This window comes from Bacillus rossius, chromosome 6 (genome assembly GCF_032445375.1).
Source record: "Bacillus rossius redtenbacheri isolate Brsri chromosome 6, Brsri_v3, whole genome shotgun sequence".
Taxonomy (NCBI): Eukaryota; Metazoa; Arthropoda; class Insecta; order Phasmatodea; family Bacillidae; genus Bacillus; species Bacillus rossius.
In genome coordinates, this window is record NC_086334.1 from 20,703,616 (window position 1) to 20,723,257 (window position 19,642).

General features: G+C 36.6%; 1 protein-coding gene across 1 annotated transcript in view; it reads right to left on the bottom strand.

Annotated features, from left to right (window-relative positions):
• The window catches only part of LOC134532815 (serine/threonine-protein kinase mTOR), a 65,568-nt gene that overhangs the window by 36,233 nt on the left and 9,693 nt on the right, over positions 1 to 19,642 (bottom strand). Inside the window, exons 11-20 of the mRNA XM_063369701.1 lie at positions 17,573 to 17,779; positions 15,839 to 16,044; positions 14,762 to 14,968; positions 13,697 to 13,917; positions 10,565 to 10,710; positions 8,296 to 8,432; positions 3,970 to 4,167; positions 3,134 to 3,301; positions 1,619 to 1,987; positions 153 to 260 (exon numbers count right to left, since the gene is read on the bottom strand). Of these exons, the coding sequence (XP_063225771.1) occupies positions 153 to 260; positions 1,619 to 1,987; positions 3,134 to 3,301; positions 3,970 to 4,167; positions 8,296 to 8,432; positions 10,565 to 10,710; positions 13,697 to 13,917; positions 14,762 to 14,968; positions 15,839 to 16,044; positions 17,573 to 17,779 (1,967 nt within the window). The remainder of the gene's footprint in view (positions 1 to 152; positions 261 to 1,618; positions 1,988 to 3,133; positions 3,302 to 3,969; positions 4,168 to 8,295; positions 8,433 to 10,564; positions 10,711 to 13,696; positions 13,918 to 14,761; positions 14,969 to 15,838; positions 16,045 to 17,572; positions 17,780 to 19,642) is intronic.

Below are 19,642 nucleotides of genomic sequence, written 5' to 3' on the forward strand. Positions count from 1 at the left end.
ATTCCTTAAAGATTAAACATTTTTAATAATGAAAGATAAAAATTTTCTCTGGCTCAAAAATGGTTAAATTAAAGATGGTGATTTTCTGCTTCTCTTTTTTACCCTTAATCACTCATTATAAAAAAAAATTGCAGTGGCATTGAGTTACATACCCTTTTAATTGATGTATCCGAAGATGCAAATGACATTTCTCTATTTTTGTGTCGAGTCTGCCTATGTTTCATCAACAAATTATCTTCTTCTTCTGCTATAGTCGTTTCCTGTCAACACAAACCAAGTGCAGAACATATACATTTTTCCTACCACTTGGCTTGGAATTAAAATACTAATTCCATTTGATTAACATAACAGATAAAATATTTCCCATGATTTTAAAGACCCAATTTCCACTGCACCTTTTCATCTATGACTGTACAGCAGTGAACTGCAATATTATAGCTGCAAAACACTAGATAAACATCAAAATGCTAATCCATGTGTCTCAATACGAGTGACTAAAATGTCAGCATATATCTTAAGAGTGCTAATAAGCCTACTTGCAATTACCGTCATTACTGTCAACAACTAATTACTAATTAGCAACAACAGATAAAAAACTGTAGTTTTTGGCTGCTGCCACATTAGAAAGAAATGTATTAGCAATAATAGTTTATAAATTATTTTTGCAAATGTTATTACTTATTGTTTCTGTAGCATATTAATTTATTAATGTCTTATAAATATGTGATTATTTCAGTCCACAAGTACACAAAAAAAAATAGTTGTGATATTAACTAAGTATGTAACAGCCCACATGAAGTGGTGCAAAAGTAAAACATAGCACTGTTATTAGAGAGGTATCAGGTTATATCCCAGTTCATCCATCCTGATTACAGTTTATCACTGCTTCGCATAATCACTACAAGAAAATGCTCCTGATTGTTCCTTGCCTTGGAACATGGTCAGTTACTTCCTCACTTCACCTGTTGTGTGTTCGTCGGAAAAAGTCTGTTGCTAATATCTTCGCTGATGATAAGGTCTAAATCACAAATAAAATAAAGTCTAAAATACGAAGTGCAATCATCTTCAATTTATTACGTTTGATTTTCTTTCGCTTAACATATCACCGAAAGCAAGATCATTTGAGATGGATACAATTTTCAACATAATATAGTACATAATTACTAATTAATCATAACTAGGGACACCTGTATTTCGTGATTTCATTTCATGTCAAGGTATTTCACAAAACACTGTAGCTTTTTCTAAGAGTCATGGCAAATTGTGAGGGTGCAGCAGTACGGTGACCAGATTCTCATTGGCCCCGTCAAGAGCGGGACGACACCTCTCACCGACCTCAGCCAATAACCACCGGAGAAACGGCTACAGTATTTTGTGAAACACCTCGACACGAAATGTATTCACGAAATACAGGTGTCCCTAATCATAACTCATGAGTAATTATTCCTGCATTTGTATAGAGTTATTATTTGTTTAGGGGAAACCATGAAAAAAAAATTAATTAAGATGGTTGGACTGGGATTGGAACCTAATTACAATACGACAATACCTTATTTTAAAAATAACAGCATACTAACATCCAATTTAGTTTCGTAACGCGAACAGTGGAAGGACTCACAGAGAGAATCTTGGACTTGAGCACCTCGTAGCGCTGGCAGCTGATCTTGTGCCTGGCTACGACCCTGTGCACGAGCGGCACGAAGATGTGGTACCTGCGGCCCAGCTGCAGCATGAGGGCGCACAGGGCGTCCATGGCGGCGGGGCGCAGCTCCGGGCTGGAGTCCAGGGCCCGCACCAGCGGGTGCACGATGCGCGAGGCAGAGTCCGCGAAGTCCAAGGTGTCGGCCAGGTGGTCCACCGTCTCCAGCGCCGCCCGGCTCACCGCCGCGGGGCAGTCCGCCGCGTCGAACAGCTGCACGATGGGCGGCAGCAGCAGGTGCAGGTAGTCGTCCAGGTTGTTGCCGAACCTCTGCAGGGCCTTCAGCAACTGCGACACCGCCGGCCGTGTTCCGCTGCTTTCTCGACAGCACCCGGCACCCGGCACTTCCCAACATACTTGACTTTCTCTCTTACTGACTTACGTCGTTTCTTGGTTCCAGCTCAATTGCATGATTGAACCACCAAGTTTTACGTAAGGAATTTAACCTTCAAGTTTAGGAGATGACATCTTATATAATTATTATCAGAACACCTAAATAAAATAAGACTTGTATTATAAAAAAAAAACTCAAAAATAAGCCCACTTTCAATGTAAGTTACATTATCTTAAAAAAAATATATTCTAAGTTCAAATTCCCATGTCTTCAAAATAAAAAAAAACACCTGGAGTTTAACTTTAAGTATTACATAAATTGTAAAATTCAATGTTTTATTAACCTGTCTTTTAGTTACTGTCAATAAAATTTTTAAGAAAAGCTGATAACATTAAATATCAGCAACCATACACATTATTATTTCTCATGATAAACTTGAAAAATTAATAGCCAAAACTCACCCCACTTTGTTGATGTATTCATAAGAAAACTAACTGGTGGGGTCAACAACAAGCATATTCAACTTAATGGCTACACAACTTGCCAACATTCAGAATAAATATAGCTGTACCCAAAAAATCAAGGCAGTTAACTTACATTACATTTTATAAATGAAAAAGAATACTGATTTTTTGAGCAGCATAAGGGATGAGATGTGTATCTGAGCTGTTGTCTGGTATTCGTGTTATCATTACTATCAGCACTTTAAGTAATCCATACTGGCATGGGTAAATGAAGGATGAGTAAAAAACAAAGAATCTTTTTTAAACCTATCGTTGTCAGGTCAGCAATGGGATGTTCTGAAACACTTTGCTGCACCTTCTATGGATTCTCTCAAATTCTTTTCAAACTGTTGCATATCAATATTAAGGGGAGTACTTTAAAGTTAAGGATTAGCAAATGAACATTTGAACTCCACAATGCACGAACTAAGTAATCTAGTTCTAAAAATCATGTGACCAGTAAAAGTAAAATGTTAAGTAAACAGTATTACAAACCTCAGGACTGGCTACCATAAATTCAAAAAGAAACAGTACAAGGAATGTAAACAACCAAAGTAAATATTTGTTTCACACCTTGACAGCACTCAAAAAACTGACCTTTACAGTGACCCCACGATCTTTACTGGTGTCATGCATGAGCACTCGTAGTATTTGTGGAATCAACTGGGGCAGGTATATCTTAAATTCTGAGCCCAGGGCGACAGCTATGTGGTCCACCAGCAGTATGAGTGTACTCTGCAACGGGCTATTTATTGTCCAGAACTCCTGGGAAGCAAATTATGATATACAACCATTAGTGTAGAAAACCCAAACAACAATCCCGTTAATACAGCAAATAATAACAACAACAACAACAACAACAACAACAACAATAATAATAATAACAATAACAACGCTACCATTTACACAACTTCATTCCATCACATCAACGGTTTTCTCGTCTGCTGTGATATTTGATAATTCCTGGCAGTCTTGGGCTAACCAAGTTTATCTGGCTTACTGAAGGTTTCAAAATTAATTTTTGAAATTGACTTGAATGTTATGTTCAGAAGAAATTCGTTTGAATTTTGAATTATTGGAATACATTAAGTTCACTGATGTCCATGATTTAAGCAATTTCATGGAAACACCAACATCAAAAAAAAAAAAAAATTATTTCCTGATATAAAACCAGTTTACAGACACTTAATATGCCATAAACAAGTGAAGAAAAGTTTATCTAACAGTTAAGCATTGTGCATTAATTAATTAATTTTCCAAAAATAATCCACAGAATAAAGATTTAAACACAAATTACACCAAACATTTATAATATTGAAAATAATTTTTTATTAAGAGTCAAAGAAAAAATTCACAATAAAAAATTATACATCTCGATTATATGGGTAATAAAACACACATGTATAGGTACTTGTATGTATTTAAATACTAACCTTGATCAACACAAAAATATCATCCAGATAGTTCCTGATGTGTTGCTTAACAATAGTGATGAGTTCTCCCAACTGCTGAAAGAGGAAATCCCTGAAGTTCACATCTGCTGTGCGAATGACATTCAAGAAATTCGGCAGAACTTGTGATATGTACGGAACACATTTGATGCCGAGAGATTTAAAGATGAATGTCACTGCCTGTGAAAAAAAAAAAAAAAATTGAAACGTTAATGTACGTTCATGTACGTTAATGTAAATAGTTTTGAAAAACTGTAAAATCATAATGTACAAACAACAGATTTTTTTATTAATAGGTTTTGTGTCAGTAATATTTCTGTGTAGATATATTAAGTGCCAACAATATTTTTATTACTAGGTACTGGTATTAATAACTTCTGCTGCATCGTAAGGCTGCAATTAACGTTTAAACTATTTGTAAATAAAAATGTGGCTAACGGAAAGTTTTAATGGATGGTGTAGAAATCTAAATTAAGCAGTTAAATGTAACTTAGGAAATAACTAATTTACCTAAATATAATGCTACGATTTTTTTTTACCAAAACTGTGGAAACTAAAAGTGAGTCGCATTATAATCACAAACTAGTATCTTGTTGATGGAAAAAGCTTAGTTGAAAAATTACAGGCTGTGCCTCCTAAATGTGTAACTTATGTCATTTTAGACACCACTGTTGATTACTTCCTACTGAACCCCCACTTAGTTAAAAAAAAAACTACACTCTCTGCATGTAAACCATATCACTTGTGCCACTTTAGTCCAGGGCTTCCCCTGAACCTCTGCACACTCGTGACAGATGAGAGAGGCAGGATGGAGAGGGTGTTAATGGAGTTATTCACTGGGTTGTTTCTGCTTCTCTTCTTCCCTGTGATTGATGGGGAGGACACACCCTCCCACTTCACTTTCCCCCACCCGGCGACCATATATCACCACATACCTCCCCCCCCCCCCCCCCATGCTGTGCAACACCAGTCCAAAAACAATTTTTTCTCTTTCTAATTGTGGCTTGATGTTTCAAACAGACCATGTAAATCAATCTACTGAGAAAAGTAGAAAGAGTCTAGTAATATGGAATAAAATTTATAATTTAAATAATTTTCAAATGCAATGTACTTAAATTTCGATTTCCAATCCATTAAGTCTTTTTCATAAACTCATAATCAAAAAGTTTGGGGCTACATCATATTCAGAGTCGCATTATTTTCAGGTAAATACGGTAAATCGACAGCATGGAGCGGGATGGCGCAGTGCCTAAATGGACTCATATTCCAGAGTTTCTGGGTTTGAACCTCAGTCCAGCTGCCCTGATTGTGGGTTGCCAGAGTTTCTAAAATTCACCCCAAGAAAATGCTGGGAAGGCTTTTTTACAATAGGCCATGGTTGTTTCCATCCCCAATGTCCTAGAGTCTTTCAATGTGTTTTACCATCACTCAAAATCACATCAACATGACATAAAAGCGCCAAACTAAAAATAAAAAGATTACTGATAATTTAAAAATGTTATACATAATGAGAGGCACATAGCTATGCAGTATTGCATTGCACAAATTATATACCGTATTTACTCGCGTAAAGGCCCCGCCCGCGTATAAGCATTGTAAACATTTTTGAGAAAAAATTTAAAAACGTGTTTTTCTGGGTTTATCTGAGGGCAGGGCAGCTTGGCATGCATCAAACAACAAGCCATGTATTGTGAGCGGCGGGAGGTGATTTTGTAAGCGGCAGTGATACAGAAACTGGTATTATAGTTTGTCCGTTCTCAGTCCGACCGTCGTGAGACGTACCAGACATAAGCAGTTAGTCCTATCTCAAACTACATAAAGATAAAGAAAGCTGGACTCGCGCCGCTGTGTTGATGTGCAGTGTTGACGGAGTAGAAGAGGGGAAGAAGAGGGGAAGTGAAGGAGGAAGGGAAGTGGGTGGAGCAGGTACCTACACTCCTTTGTCTGGTTGGCTGGCTAGCTGGCAGGAGGGAGGTTAAGCCACGCCTCTGCCTCTCTCCCCCCCCCCACCGGGCTAGCTGCCTCTGCCTCTCTCCCCCCTGTCCTAGCGCTGCCTCTCCCCCCTGCGGAGTCGTTGCCTCTCTCTCCATCCTGCCGCGTCGCTGCCTCCCCCGCCATTCCTCATTTGAACAAAGACGCACGACTTGAAAAGAAAAATCTATTTTTTCCTCCAAATTCGCGTATAGGCCCCCTCCCCATTTTTGGAGTCAAAATTTGGGAAAAAAAGGGGGGCCTTTACGCGAGTAAATACGGTACCTATGAATAACGTGGTACATTATGGAGCTTCACCGTCAAGTCAGTTACTGAACTTAACTTGAGATCGGAGGATAAATTCTATGATTCCTAAAATTTCTACAGTCCAATGGATCTGGAAATGTAAAACAGAGTTCTATAAAACAATTCAGCATAATCAAACATCTATTTGTATAGATATCAGTTTTCATTAACTGCACTTTTCAAAAACTTTTAATAATGGCAAATCAAAAGATATAATTTCAAGGAAAGAAAATAAATTAAAAAAAGAAAAATAATTTTAATTTCTTTTTGTGTTATATTTAGGCAGATATTATTTACAATGAACAAAAGCTAACAACAGTTCAAATGTTGCCTTGTTGAGGTAATGTTTTAAGGCATGTTTATGAGTGCTGATTTTTTGTCTAGTTATTAAGATGTTGTAACTAGCCCCATAAAATAGGGCGCATGACTGGATGGCACAGCCTTGGCTGCATGCAAAAATCTCGTGTCAATGTGCCTGCCACAGAATATCTAATTGTAATAAAATAATGATAGTGGTGTAGTGTGTCAAATATTGTGTATGTAGTGTGAATTTCAATAGCATATAACATATAATGAATACACACAAACCCAGTCACTTGAAATTACATTTTAATTATTAAAAATATATTAAAAAAAAGAAAATGATTATGCAAGTTGTTGAATATTACTAATTTTAATTGAATTTTTTTTTTAAAATGAATATTCAGATAAAACAATCATACAATTACACACAATACTTAAGTACTTCAGTTTATACAGTACGTAATATATTTATGTCAATGTGTATAAGTAATTTAAGTTTCACTTTATATCAGATATAATTTTTGAATAAAATAATCTTAAACACTTGCTAATATTTCAAGATTTATGTGTGCGTTGGTGGTATTGTATGTATAAACACTAGACAACACTTTCAACATACCAAACTTATGCAAAATACTTAGGTATCGGTAAAACGATAAAACTTTCATCAACAGGACTACCAGGTGGACAGCAGAACGCGTCAGCTATACCAATTCAGGATGAGCTAGAACTGCAACATTAGATGTATGGAACTCAGCTACCTGTGCCCCACACACAGGAGACGTATTTCTCAACGCACGATTCGTACGCGACTCTTTTTGCAGATTCCTCAAACTGCATTATTACCAGAACCTTACTATTCGAACTGGGTAATGCACCAAAGAGAAGCAGTGTTATGAGAAATAATGGCTGATGCAATTTATACCTGGCGAACTGTGTTCAGGTGTAAATTTATGAAGAATATGTATCTAGTGCAAACTCAGTACATAAGGGGATGATTTAATTATAAAAATAAATCTAGAGAACGAACTAGGAGAAATTAACCTACCAATAAATGTTAACCAACACTCCTAATGAAGGGTAGCTTGCTATAACACTCGGATAACTTAAGTATGAAACATTAAAAAAAAAAATTAAAATTCAACATTTAGAAACAAATATCTGCAAAATAAACATAACAAACATCATGCAAACATTATGAATGGTTACATGGTAAAAATAATAGATACATATATTCACAACAAATAGCAAAATTATTCTTTCAAAATTTTAAACTACTTTGGTCATAAACTTTACATTTAAGATATTTCTTGATTTTCCTTGATAAATAGTTAGGTACTCAAAAAGATATGCTGAATCATTTACATTCTCGGAGATATATAATTCAGTACCAAATGTGATGTTGAAGCACCATAATACTATTTTATCCAGCACTCAAGTTATACAATACTGCATCTCTTTAAACATTATAACATTTTTAAATATTAATTTGGATAATGATGAGGTAAGTGCTCTAACAAAGACTTCTAAATTGTATCACTCAAAAGCATGTCTGTAGCCTTAACATATCTGTATACTTATGGAACATGATGCACATAATACTTAATTTCAACAACATGAATACATTATTACATAACAACCACCCACACCTCCATGTAAGTGGCTGCCCATAAAGATGATGTGCAAAGGAAATCAATGTTTCAATATTTATTACATAGTTTATAGTACCTGAACTACATTGGTGTGGTATTGGGCAAGCGTCTGGTCCCGGATAATCTTCATCAGGGTAGCTATTGCAATAGCAGGGTAGTATTCTTCCAGTGTTGAGGAGCTCATGTTAACCAACATTTCGCTTGATGAAAGATCTGCAAGCAGCCACACAATACACACATTTTAACTTCCATGCCACAACTCCATCTACAAGACACTATCAAAAATTTTAACTGGAACCATTTTATGATTTATTTTATTCTTCACATAAAACATTAATTCAACTAGGAAATACGTTTATTTTATAAAGAATCTTTACTATCAAAATGTCTTAAAGTGATCTAATGATTTTTCATAACATATGGACTACCTTACGTAGCCCATACGTAAAGTAAAATCACAGGCATGTACAACGAATGATAGAACGTAATGTGCCATACATAAGGACAAGATTGTATGGTTTTAGTTTTTGGCCATTTTTAAAACAGGGATATTTCTGTGTTATTATTTATATTCTCATACACTGTCTTTATTCATAAAAATAGTATTTAATGCAGCAACTAATTTATTAATACTTATACCACCAAACATTCACATTTTGACTGACACATACTTTTAATATGCATGTCCACAACAAAACTACTGAGGAAAATAAATCTTCAAATTTTTGTATGTTTGAAAAATAATTTGTCATTTATGTAAAAACTTGTTACTAAAGAGAGATGCAAGATCAAACAATGTAATGTTAATTTTTTACAATCCCTTTAGATCATATAATTTGGTACATATTCATTCTAGATAAATTACATTCAATGAATTTACCATGTTAAAAAATATTTTTTTTTTTTTTTGTAATTTGAGTTGAGTTCTATCAAACTGCCAACTGGTTTCATGTTTTTAGTTACATTTTGGTGCTAAATAGTTTATTAACTTGCATTTCGGTGTCACATGTTATACTGACATGCTTTGCGGTGTTATTTCGGTTTTATCGCAATTTACTGCATAATCTTGTCCCTAGCCATGAAATCAGCTGTGGGGGAAGGTCTTAAAATGTCAAGGAACAGCTTTGTATCTTACTAGGGCTACCGGATATTACCTATCTCCCTGTCCACCAGCACTGACGTGGACTCAGTCAAGAAATAAATCAGTCATTCACAGTGAACCAAGCTTTCTAGCTTTCTAGAAACCAGTTCTTTCCTCAATTTGAAGAAAAATTTACAAACATATCATTTATTAGAGGTGAAACTTTCGATACCTTCACATCTATTGTACTACATTAAATCTGTAGAGTATCAATGTAAACCTCTTGATACCGCACTAAATTTATTTTTTATAATAGAAGAATAACACATGTTTTCTTGCCTATGTCAGCTAGCAAGGAATTCCTGACCTTTCTACCAGCTTCTGTTGCTGCGTGTGAACAGCTGTTCAGTGCAGTTGGACTTACTGACAGGAAAAAAAGAAGACTTGATCACCAAGATGCTAGTTTTTCTCAATAAAAAATTTGTAACTTTGTGGATCTTTTAACACTAAAATAATTTTTTGTTCAGTGTCATTTTTGATGTACCCATCATATTTGAGTAAAAAATCTGAACCTAATTCTATATCATGATTGACTATTTTATTTTAATTTTTTCAGGAACTCACAAAACTGTTTACTACACTTTGAATGCATAATGTGCAATGTTAGTTTTTTTTCTAAAAGTATAGAGTATATAAGTACTGAGGGTGTGGAGCTGAAAACAATATCAAGTATTGCACCGAATATCCAAATTACGGTATTGTCACTACTATTTATAATTATTTTATTTTTATTTACTGTACTTTATGGAAAAACGACATAAAATAAGACAGTACCAGCATTGTCCCTTCCATTTCCCTTTTCACTGATGGAAGAGTACATTTAGTCTAAGATCTAATTTTCAAAATAAGTGCTGCTAGTGAAAAAGGAGGATTCATAGTTGATGAGTGGCCAGATCACATTAATGCAATCCCGGTTTAATTCCTGGCAGAGTCAAGCCCACATTTTCTGCAAACGGGAAAATATGTAAGATTTAGTTAGCTGGCATGGTTTCTCTGGCCAAAATCGCTCGCCCAATTCCATCCCATTTCACAAATTCTTAAGTCCGGCGGAAACAACCCGTCTGTCCCTCTGGTAGGGATGCCAGCTTCTGTGTCAGATCCATTCCAGCCATGTCTAGCCTGCCTCAGGCAAGAAACAACACAGGCTGAAGTAGAGACCAATCACTACACTGAATTCACATGAATTTGCTGTAAACAAGGATACCTTGACTAGCCTCTGCCTCATTTTTGTTGTCAGACATTGAAAGAAGAGCTGTCGAGTCCACCTGCGTATCTATCTGGCCCAAATTCATCTTGTGCCTGTAAGGGTCCAGAGCTCCAAGCAGGCCGAGGACCCTGATCGTCTCCCGCCTGCAAACACATCAGGACCAACTGGTAGCTATTTTCTCAAAAGCAATTAACTTTTCTAAATCTAAACTATGAAGAATCAACTTCAGTTTTTATTTTTATAATTTTCTTGATGAAAATTATGTCGAGGATGTGCCAAAACCACATTATCAATTGAATAAAAGTTGAAGATGAAGATCTAAGTCTTTGCCGAAGACGAAAACAAAATGAAGATCCCTTAAATATTTTACTACAATAAGAAAAATCCATCGATACAATTTTGAGTATTTCAGTATGTAAACACTAAACAAGAATAATGTAGGAAACATTTAGCAAGCTAAATAAACTGCCACTGCTTGTAAATAAAAAACAAAAATTGAAAAAATAATATATTTATGTAATAAGATTAACTTATGAAGTACTTTTAAAATGTGAACAAATTACGATTAGGTAGGTACAACCCCACATGTTTTTAAATATCTGAAAACAAACTGTTGTGAAAATTCTGTAACACTATATCAGAAAATTTGCTTTTTTTCTGTTAAATGTAAAGTATACAATACCCAATCAACCTTGTGTCTGAAATTTGATATGAAGAATAATGCTGTCTCTTTGACACTTAATGAATGTACAGCTTAAATAAATAATAATAAAAAAATTATGTGTACTTAGTTGATTCTAACTCTTCTATACATAAACAGTGCAACTGCAATTTAATTTTAACAAACCATTAGTAATACAACCAGAATGGTTGTGGTGCAAGGATTTACTTTGTTAGCTGTGAAAACAGTTGTCTCTACATTATCATATTTTCCTATTGCTGGGTCACAAAACACACAAAACTTTTTTTGTGGGTGATGAAATTAAAAAGGTGAGAGAGAGACTAAAGCAAAGTTACAGGTTGTGGCTAAACTCTATGTACAGGATGTGAACAGGTTGAAGGCTAATTAAACACAGTTTAAATTTAAAAAAAAATTCTTAGTTTTAGAGATACAGTAAGTCCTCGATTCCATGTTTCATGCCACCGGCCGGCCACGGCCCAAGGTCGGCCGGAAGCGCTGGCATACAGACGTAACAACGGGCAATTTTATCAGCAAATGACAACCGACAGCGTGGGAAACAAGTCCAACTAGTACTTCTCAGCTTTATAGAATGGTTATTTAACCAGCTGCTTTATTACCTTTATTGATTGAAATATAAAAACAGATATATAGTCGTTTGGAAGACATCTTATGAAGAAAAAATCATAAATTGCAGTGAGCTGATACTGTAGGCCTACTACAAACGCATTTAATCACGATAAAGTTAACAACGGCACGTTTAAAACTCCGGCCAACTCAATGATATCATAGCGACTGAAGTGCCAAGGAGTTGGACGAAAAGGGGTAGGAGAAAATGCTGTGTTGTTGCGGGAAGTAGATAACACTTCTACGTGCGAGATACGTGGGTGGCCGAGCGGGCGGGCTGGTAGTATTGCATCACCGCGCGGAGAGCAGCGGAGAGCAGGAAGCGTCCCTCATGATGTATGATACGATAAGGCGGTGAACGTGTAGCTTACGCTACATAGCATAAATTAACTACCGAAGGAAACAAAGAATTATAAACGAATTATATACGGTGTTTTGGTTAAAATAAAGATTTACGGTCATTGTAAACGACGTTATTGTGAATCGGCGACAACTTAAATTGAAACATGAGTACTCAAACATTAGCGACGTTAATCCGAAACGACGTAAATCGGTACGACGTAAATAGAGGACTTACTATATGCAATTATTTTTAAAAGTTTTAATATATCTGTCCCAAAATCAATTATTTGACCAATCTTTGAAATTAACTTGCCAAGTTAACATGGTACATTTTTTTTTACAGTATAAACAGTCAAAGTTACCAGATAAAAATTGTTTTGCCTCATAAGTCATGCCAAGAAATCACCCTCCCCAAAGTATAGCATGTTGATTTTATTTTGAATTGATATCAACATCAGGGTTATTATGACTGCAAAAAAGAGATTAGTATCACAAGGAAATTTGTAGTCTAGGTATATAATAATTTGGTGCAGGATAGGGAATTTAAAACTTTAAAAATATCCTTCTAACATTATAACTTTAACATATAACACTATAACACTTTTTATTGAGAATCATCATTATTTTGGGTATAAATTTTTAGCTTGAAGTTGATTCTGGGAGATCCTGTTTATCATGCAAAATAGTATCCAACATTTAAGAGTTTATTTATTTAATTTAAGTGTAGGGAGATAGGATATATACTTTTCATGATAACATGACTTTATTGACCAGATCTTCAGCAAAATTCAAGACTTTGACACCTCATTATTGTGACTGAACTTATTAATTGTATATAAATATCTATTTTGTTTAATTTTTAAGAATATCTAGCTACCAAAGTCTAAATCTTCACTGAAAACCTGCCAAAAATGTCTCCCTCATTTTGAACTAAGTACAGTAAAAGTTTCACGATTTTTTCCCTCAATGCCTGCATGCTTTTGTGCAAGGCATGGGTTTTTTTTTTTTTGCCTTGGTGGGATGTTAGAGTGACCCTTTTTGTTTTGTTAGCTAGGGAGAAGAAATAACTGCCTGAGCTGTCAAAAGATAAACATCACTGCAGCAGTCGCTGGAGGAGGAAGTGGGGAGGAACCATTTGAATGGTACTCTTTTCAATAAAAACCGCAGATAGCAGTTATTCATGGCCAAAAACCACAGTGTAAAATACGGCATCTTCAAAGTTTTTGAATTTTCCAGAAGACAAGGTGAGGAATATTAGTCTTAGATAATACTGACTTTTTGAAGCTTCGCACACCCCTATTATCAGATGGCTAAATAATTAAATATCCTAAATGTTTGTAAGATCTACCTTTGCCGCTTTAATTGAATTGAAACAACATCGAAATCTGCTCAATAACCACTAAGACTGCAAACTAGGTAATCAAACAATTCAAAGTAAATGACAACATATATAAAATGACTAGGGTTGCTGGCTGTGATACCTGATGATGGGCTGCTGCTCCGTCTTCAGGAAGTTGATGAGGGTGTCGAGCAGCTGAGGGTACTGGCTGTACGGCTTGACGACGTGGCCCGTGGAACCAACCAGCTGCCCCAGCGTCCACAGGGCCACGCCCCTCTTCTCGGGCGAGCTGGCATCGCTCAGCATCTCCAGCAAGATGGTGAGCAGTTCTCCCATCCACTGCTGCATCTCCGCCCCGTTCACCTGATCAACCCGATTGCTCTTCACTTCAGCAGGCATTAACTCAGTAAAGTGGAATCATGTTCAAGTCCCTAGAACATGTGTGATCATAAACAGGTGGAAGTTAATTGGCAAATTTCATGCATTCCAATAACATATACTACAAAAACATTTATTACAAAAAAAAAATTACCTCAAAATAAACAGTGATTTGAAGAGCATAGCAAATAGGAGCAGCAATGGAATGAATTGGTATGGGGGAAATGGGGCTAATCGCATAAATTTTTCTCCATATCTTTCTTAGATCTTTATCGTCGACTTCTATTAGAAATAATAAAATGGTCTTTTGACAATTTCCATCAAAAAAGTTATAAAAATAAACAAAAGCTGAAATTGATGTACATATATATAAATAGTTTAGGAAAGTTAATCACTTTTTGAAAACCTTAACTACCATTTGGTTCTGACAATCATGCACTATGTTTTATTTTCTTCATAAAGGGTCCAGAGATCCAAGCAGGCTGAGGATCCTTGTTGTCTCCTGCCTTCAAACAAACACAGCTTGACACTCAAATATATAAAACTGACAAACGTCACCCTAGCGTTCTAATCACGACCACTTGCATGACATTTTCAGCTCGAAAATAAAGTGTTGCAAATATCTAGTGAGAAAATATGTGATCCAACAACAAATGCAAGAGTGCTATTTGGGTAAATTTTCAGGAAAACCCTCAATATAATACAGTTTCATCAAGAAAATTAAATACAAATACCAAACTCATTGTGCGAGCGAGAGACTCACAAAATTAAATCAGCAAAAAAAATGGACATTTTTAGATGCCACACGGAACTGAAGTAGAAACTTCACCTCCGCCAGGTCCCCGATGGCGGTGAGGACGCTGACGACGACGCCCGGGTTCAGCTCCTGCTCCTTGAGCTTGGGCACGAGCACCTTCAGGATGGGCTCCATGTACGGCCGGATGAGGCGGGGGGCGTTCACCACCAGGTGGTCCAGCATGCGTGCGCTCTGCTCCTTGTTGCGCCCCATGCCGCTGTGCTCCAGCTCGATCAGGAACTGTTGCAGTCGAACATCGCGGATGTAGATCTCTTATAGTGCTGAGCCGATGCAGATTCTGAGCCTTTTCCGATACTACAGATACTAACTTACCGATAGTCCCGATTCCATTACCTAAATGTTATTACTAGTGTGTTGGATGAAGCCAACATATTTTACTTTAGAAATATAATGCAATAACACAAATCAATGACCATAACTTTAAATATAACTTATAAAATGTTTAATAAATGCAGATTACTTACTACAACAAAGAGGTAAAAACAGAACCTAGCCGCCACATTGGCTGCACTACGAATGCTTGTACCTTGGTAGAGCTATGGCAACGGTGGAAATGCCGTTGCATCTGGCAACGCTGTGATGACTCGCTCTTCCTTGGCCCTCGATTGTTGTGGATGCCATCTTGGTACAGCATATTGCTTCATTTGCATCACTTTTTGAACGCCTCGAGTTGAAATTTTACAATACCCGGCATAACCCGAGTGAATTCATAAACTACTTGTGCCTTTTCATACTCTCGTATTTTGATTTTTTAACGCATAAACATACACTGTAGACTGTAATCATATTTTTTCTTTCTGTTTAGCGAAAATTTTGTAGAAATGGATAAATAAACTCGGTTGGGATCATGTAATAAAAAACAATGTTTAAGTATTAAAACGTACGAATTTATCGGTTTTAATATCAGCATTTTTTATGTGAATCGTGCAAGACTCCGATATTGATTATATCGGCCGGTTTCGATAATCGGAACCGGGTTTGGCTCAGCACTAATCTCTTACTGCAACATCGATTGTTAGTCCAAGCCGACAACCTGACATTCCTCACTTCCACGGAAAACTTTGTCAGACACAAACCTGACTTTCTCACCTGAATTAGAGTTTTCCGGAGGGACGGCATGACGTACGCCGGGTTGATGGAACTGAGCCTCCCGATGGTACAGATGGCCAGCTCTCGGATCTCGAAAACTTCGTCGTTCATCGACACGAAGAGGGCACTCAGGTTCTCGGCCTGGGCGAGGTGGTTGTCGAAGCTGTTGTCCAGCGACTCCAGCACACAGAAGCGCACATCGGCGTCTGAAAGGAGCAGACGATACTTCCTCGAGTAATGTGAATCAATCACTCAAATTTCATAAAACATTTCTACACCCTTCAAAAATTGTTGCTTATAAACATAATTCTTATAGCCATAATTTTTAAAAAATAAAAACTGCCAGCAGCATTTTTCAACAGGTATATAATAGAAATTATTCATAAATTTCTCAAAAAAAAATATTTTATTGAACATGTAAAATTCAGACAGAGAGACTACTACAATATGTTTGTCTAACTACTTGGAACATTAAAAATAAATTTGCACGTATTTGTGTGTTTTAAAAAAATGCACCAACCTAAAAATAAAAAATTGTTCCAACTCAATGACAGTTGCGAGAAAAAAAAAAATCTTTTTTTCCCAATCTACTTAGTTCCTACATTTTGGTACCAATTTACAAGTTAATCACATTCAGTGATTTTAATATATTCAAAAATTATGTATTTTGTCATTTGAGATGAGTTTTGATGAACAATGTTGACTAATTTCTTTACTTTAGTCGCATTTGGTGCTTTATGGTGCACTTATTTGCATTTCAGTGTTACGTGATGTATCAACATGATTTTCATTGTTATTCGTGGCAATTCACCATGCATTCTTGTCCCTACTACCTTTGAATATATATACTGTATAGAAGTCGCGAGTGGATAGGATTTACTCTACGTTTTTCAGGAGCGTATGATGAGCAGCTTGGGAACTTCACCGCTGCAGGGGGCTGCCGTAACGTCCTGTATCGTCTTGGGTTGTCATTTACACGTTAAGAGCGCAGCACTGTCGCCCGCTGTCATTCCCCCCCCCCCCCAAAACCAACATTCACTGCAGCTCAAGGTCGTTCAACAGGAGGGGGGAAGGGGTGTTCGAAGAGTTCGACACTTTTCCGCCAGGGACCACCATAAGTCGATGCCCTCGAGATGGTGGCAATTGCGGTGGTGAAACAACCAACCACCTCAAAACCGTATTAGAAAATTTAACCTGGGCTGGCAACTTCTATACAGTATATATATTCAAAGCTACTAATGAGTAGAGACAGGAAAAATTCGCGGATTCATTTCACGACATGTTAAAATGCAAATAATTGTATTTTATGCAACTTCTGCTATTGGTTCACTGTTAACCTGGAGGACTGTGGGCCAATTAGAGACCCTGAGTCAAAGCAGTATCGAATCACGAGTTTCCCAATTGAGATGCCTCACAAGTCAGTAGCCAATGAACAGGCGACGTTTGCCCGAGTATGTACAGGATCGTGGAGTCTATCCTGGAGGTCATTGAATACGCGAATTTTTCCAGTAAGTGCGGGGGCGATGTTATGTTGTCTTGTCTTTGTTTTTGTCCTACTATTTGTTGTTCTTATAATTTGTTTTGTTCTTATTTTTGTTGTTACTGTATTTGTTTTTTACTTGTCTTACATGTTGTGCCCACCGTTGGAGCCTTGTGCTGTTGGTGTGGCATGTAACAAATCAAATAAATAAATATATATATTCAAAGCTACTACTAATGAGTGAGGGAGCGAACCGGTGTCGGTGATGCCGACGACCAGCAGCTTGCCCAGCACGTCGGCCACGGTGGTGGTGACGGTGTCGGAGTGGCGGCTGGCGGCGCCCTGCAGGGCCAGCCTCAGCAGCCGACTGCACGTGCGCACGGCTTCCAGTCGCACCTCCTGCTGCTCGTAGTTCAGGAAGTGGTCCGCGCACCGCCGCACAAACTGCAGCAGCGAGTGCCCTGCGCCCACCCGGTCACGACCCTTCACATAGTTTTTTTTTTTTGCATTTGATGGTCGCACGGCAAAAAAAAAAAAAAAAAAAAAGCGACAAAACAGTCATTTCTGTACCCAGGGGCGTAACCGGGGGGGGGGGGAAGTTTCAGGGGTTCAACCCCCCCCCCCCCCCCCCAACCCCTTAGCACCAAATCTTTAATTAATTTCTTATTCATCACTCAAACAAATTTCATATTAAAAAAATTAATAAAATTTTTACCATTACAATATTTAAAATTTAAGTACCGCAAAACTGCTAAAATAGCACTATTTTACACCTTGAAATCCAAATTTTCCTGTGGGAGGACCCCCAGACCCCTCGCTTTAATACGGGGGGGGAAGGGGGGGCATGCTTCTTAACACCCCCCGCATACGCAAATCCTGGCTACGCCACTGTCTGTACCTACAAGCATTTCCGAGAAAAAATTTACCAAAAAAACAGTATGACTTATACAAAAATATTACCAAAAAAAAAACATGCTAAATAATAAGCACTGGAGCAGAGCGTGTATAGTTTTTAAACTTCACTCTTTTCATAGCTGACAGCAGTTGGAAGGGCTTGAAGTTACAAAGGAAGAAGTAGGTACAAAGCAGCCGCACAGCAGGGCACCTGGAGATTTGCCATTTTTTTTTTCGTAATTAAATTTGCAACAAGTTTTTTTATTCTATGGATTTTTCTCTACGATTCACCATTTTCAAGATGCTTTGGCGAGAAAGTTATGAAAACATAATTCATAAAATGAGAGGATATAATTTCTAGGAAACTGTTTTAAGATGGAATAAAAAGAAAATACATTTCAACTTCTAATTACTATTACAAATTGCGTTATTTTTCGAGTTTATTGTGTTCACAAATTTTCAGATGTCAAGTAATAATAGAAGTATACAAATTAATTTTCTATCCAGCTTTAACATTGTAACTCAGTCAAAATTTTTTCTAAAGAATTTGTTGAGAGTTATAAAAGCTTAAATCAAAATGTTTAGTTGAGCCAGAAAAACAAAAGTATAGTTACAATGTTACATACCTGTGACTATTAAAAAAGTCCCTAATTTGTAAGAAACTAAACATAAGTTAATTCTTGCCAGCCATATACATATGAAAATTGATATAAAAAAAAAACAATTATTGAAGGAACAGTTTTTATGTACTCCTGTAAAAGTGCCCAATTGTGACTTAGGATCATTTTGTTTAAAGGTACAGATATTTCCTCCATTCTAAATACCTAGAATAATAAAATTAATTATCAATGGATTTGGTTTTCAAACTTATCTACAGTTTTACTCCAAGTTTGATGAAATTCTGCGCACCTGACGTTCAAAGTAAGAGGAAAATGATTACCATCTACATCTACAAATGCTCTGCACAGACAAATGAAAAAATATTATGTACCCTCAAGATGTGGAATAAAAGGTTCTAAATATATAAAAAAAAAATTTTTGTTTGGTTGTTCGTTTTCTATCTAAATAAATCTAACTTTTATCTGAGCTTGGTAAAATATTGCACTACATATTTGTTCCGTGACAATGGGAACGAAAACTTTCAACAAAATTAATCGATTAAAATTGAAGCAGCACCTAGCACCGACGTGTGCTTAGGCGGCCATCTTGAGTAAAACTGTCTTTTGTTTTCTTCGGTGTCTGGAGCACAGCTATGAGAAAGTCTTCCGCAACGCAGCACACACAGCAAGAAAAATAGCCCAAATATACTTAGATATGTCCAAGCTCAAACAACAACAAATGTCAAGATATTCACAATATAAAGTTACCGAACATATTAACCTTCAACAGACATAAGAGGGAAAACCACTGACTACCAAAGACTTCTAAAA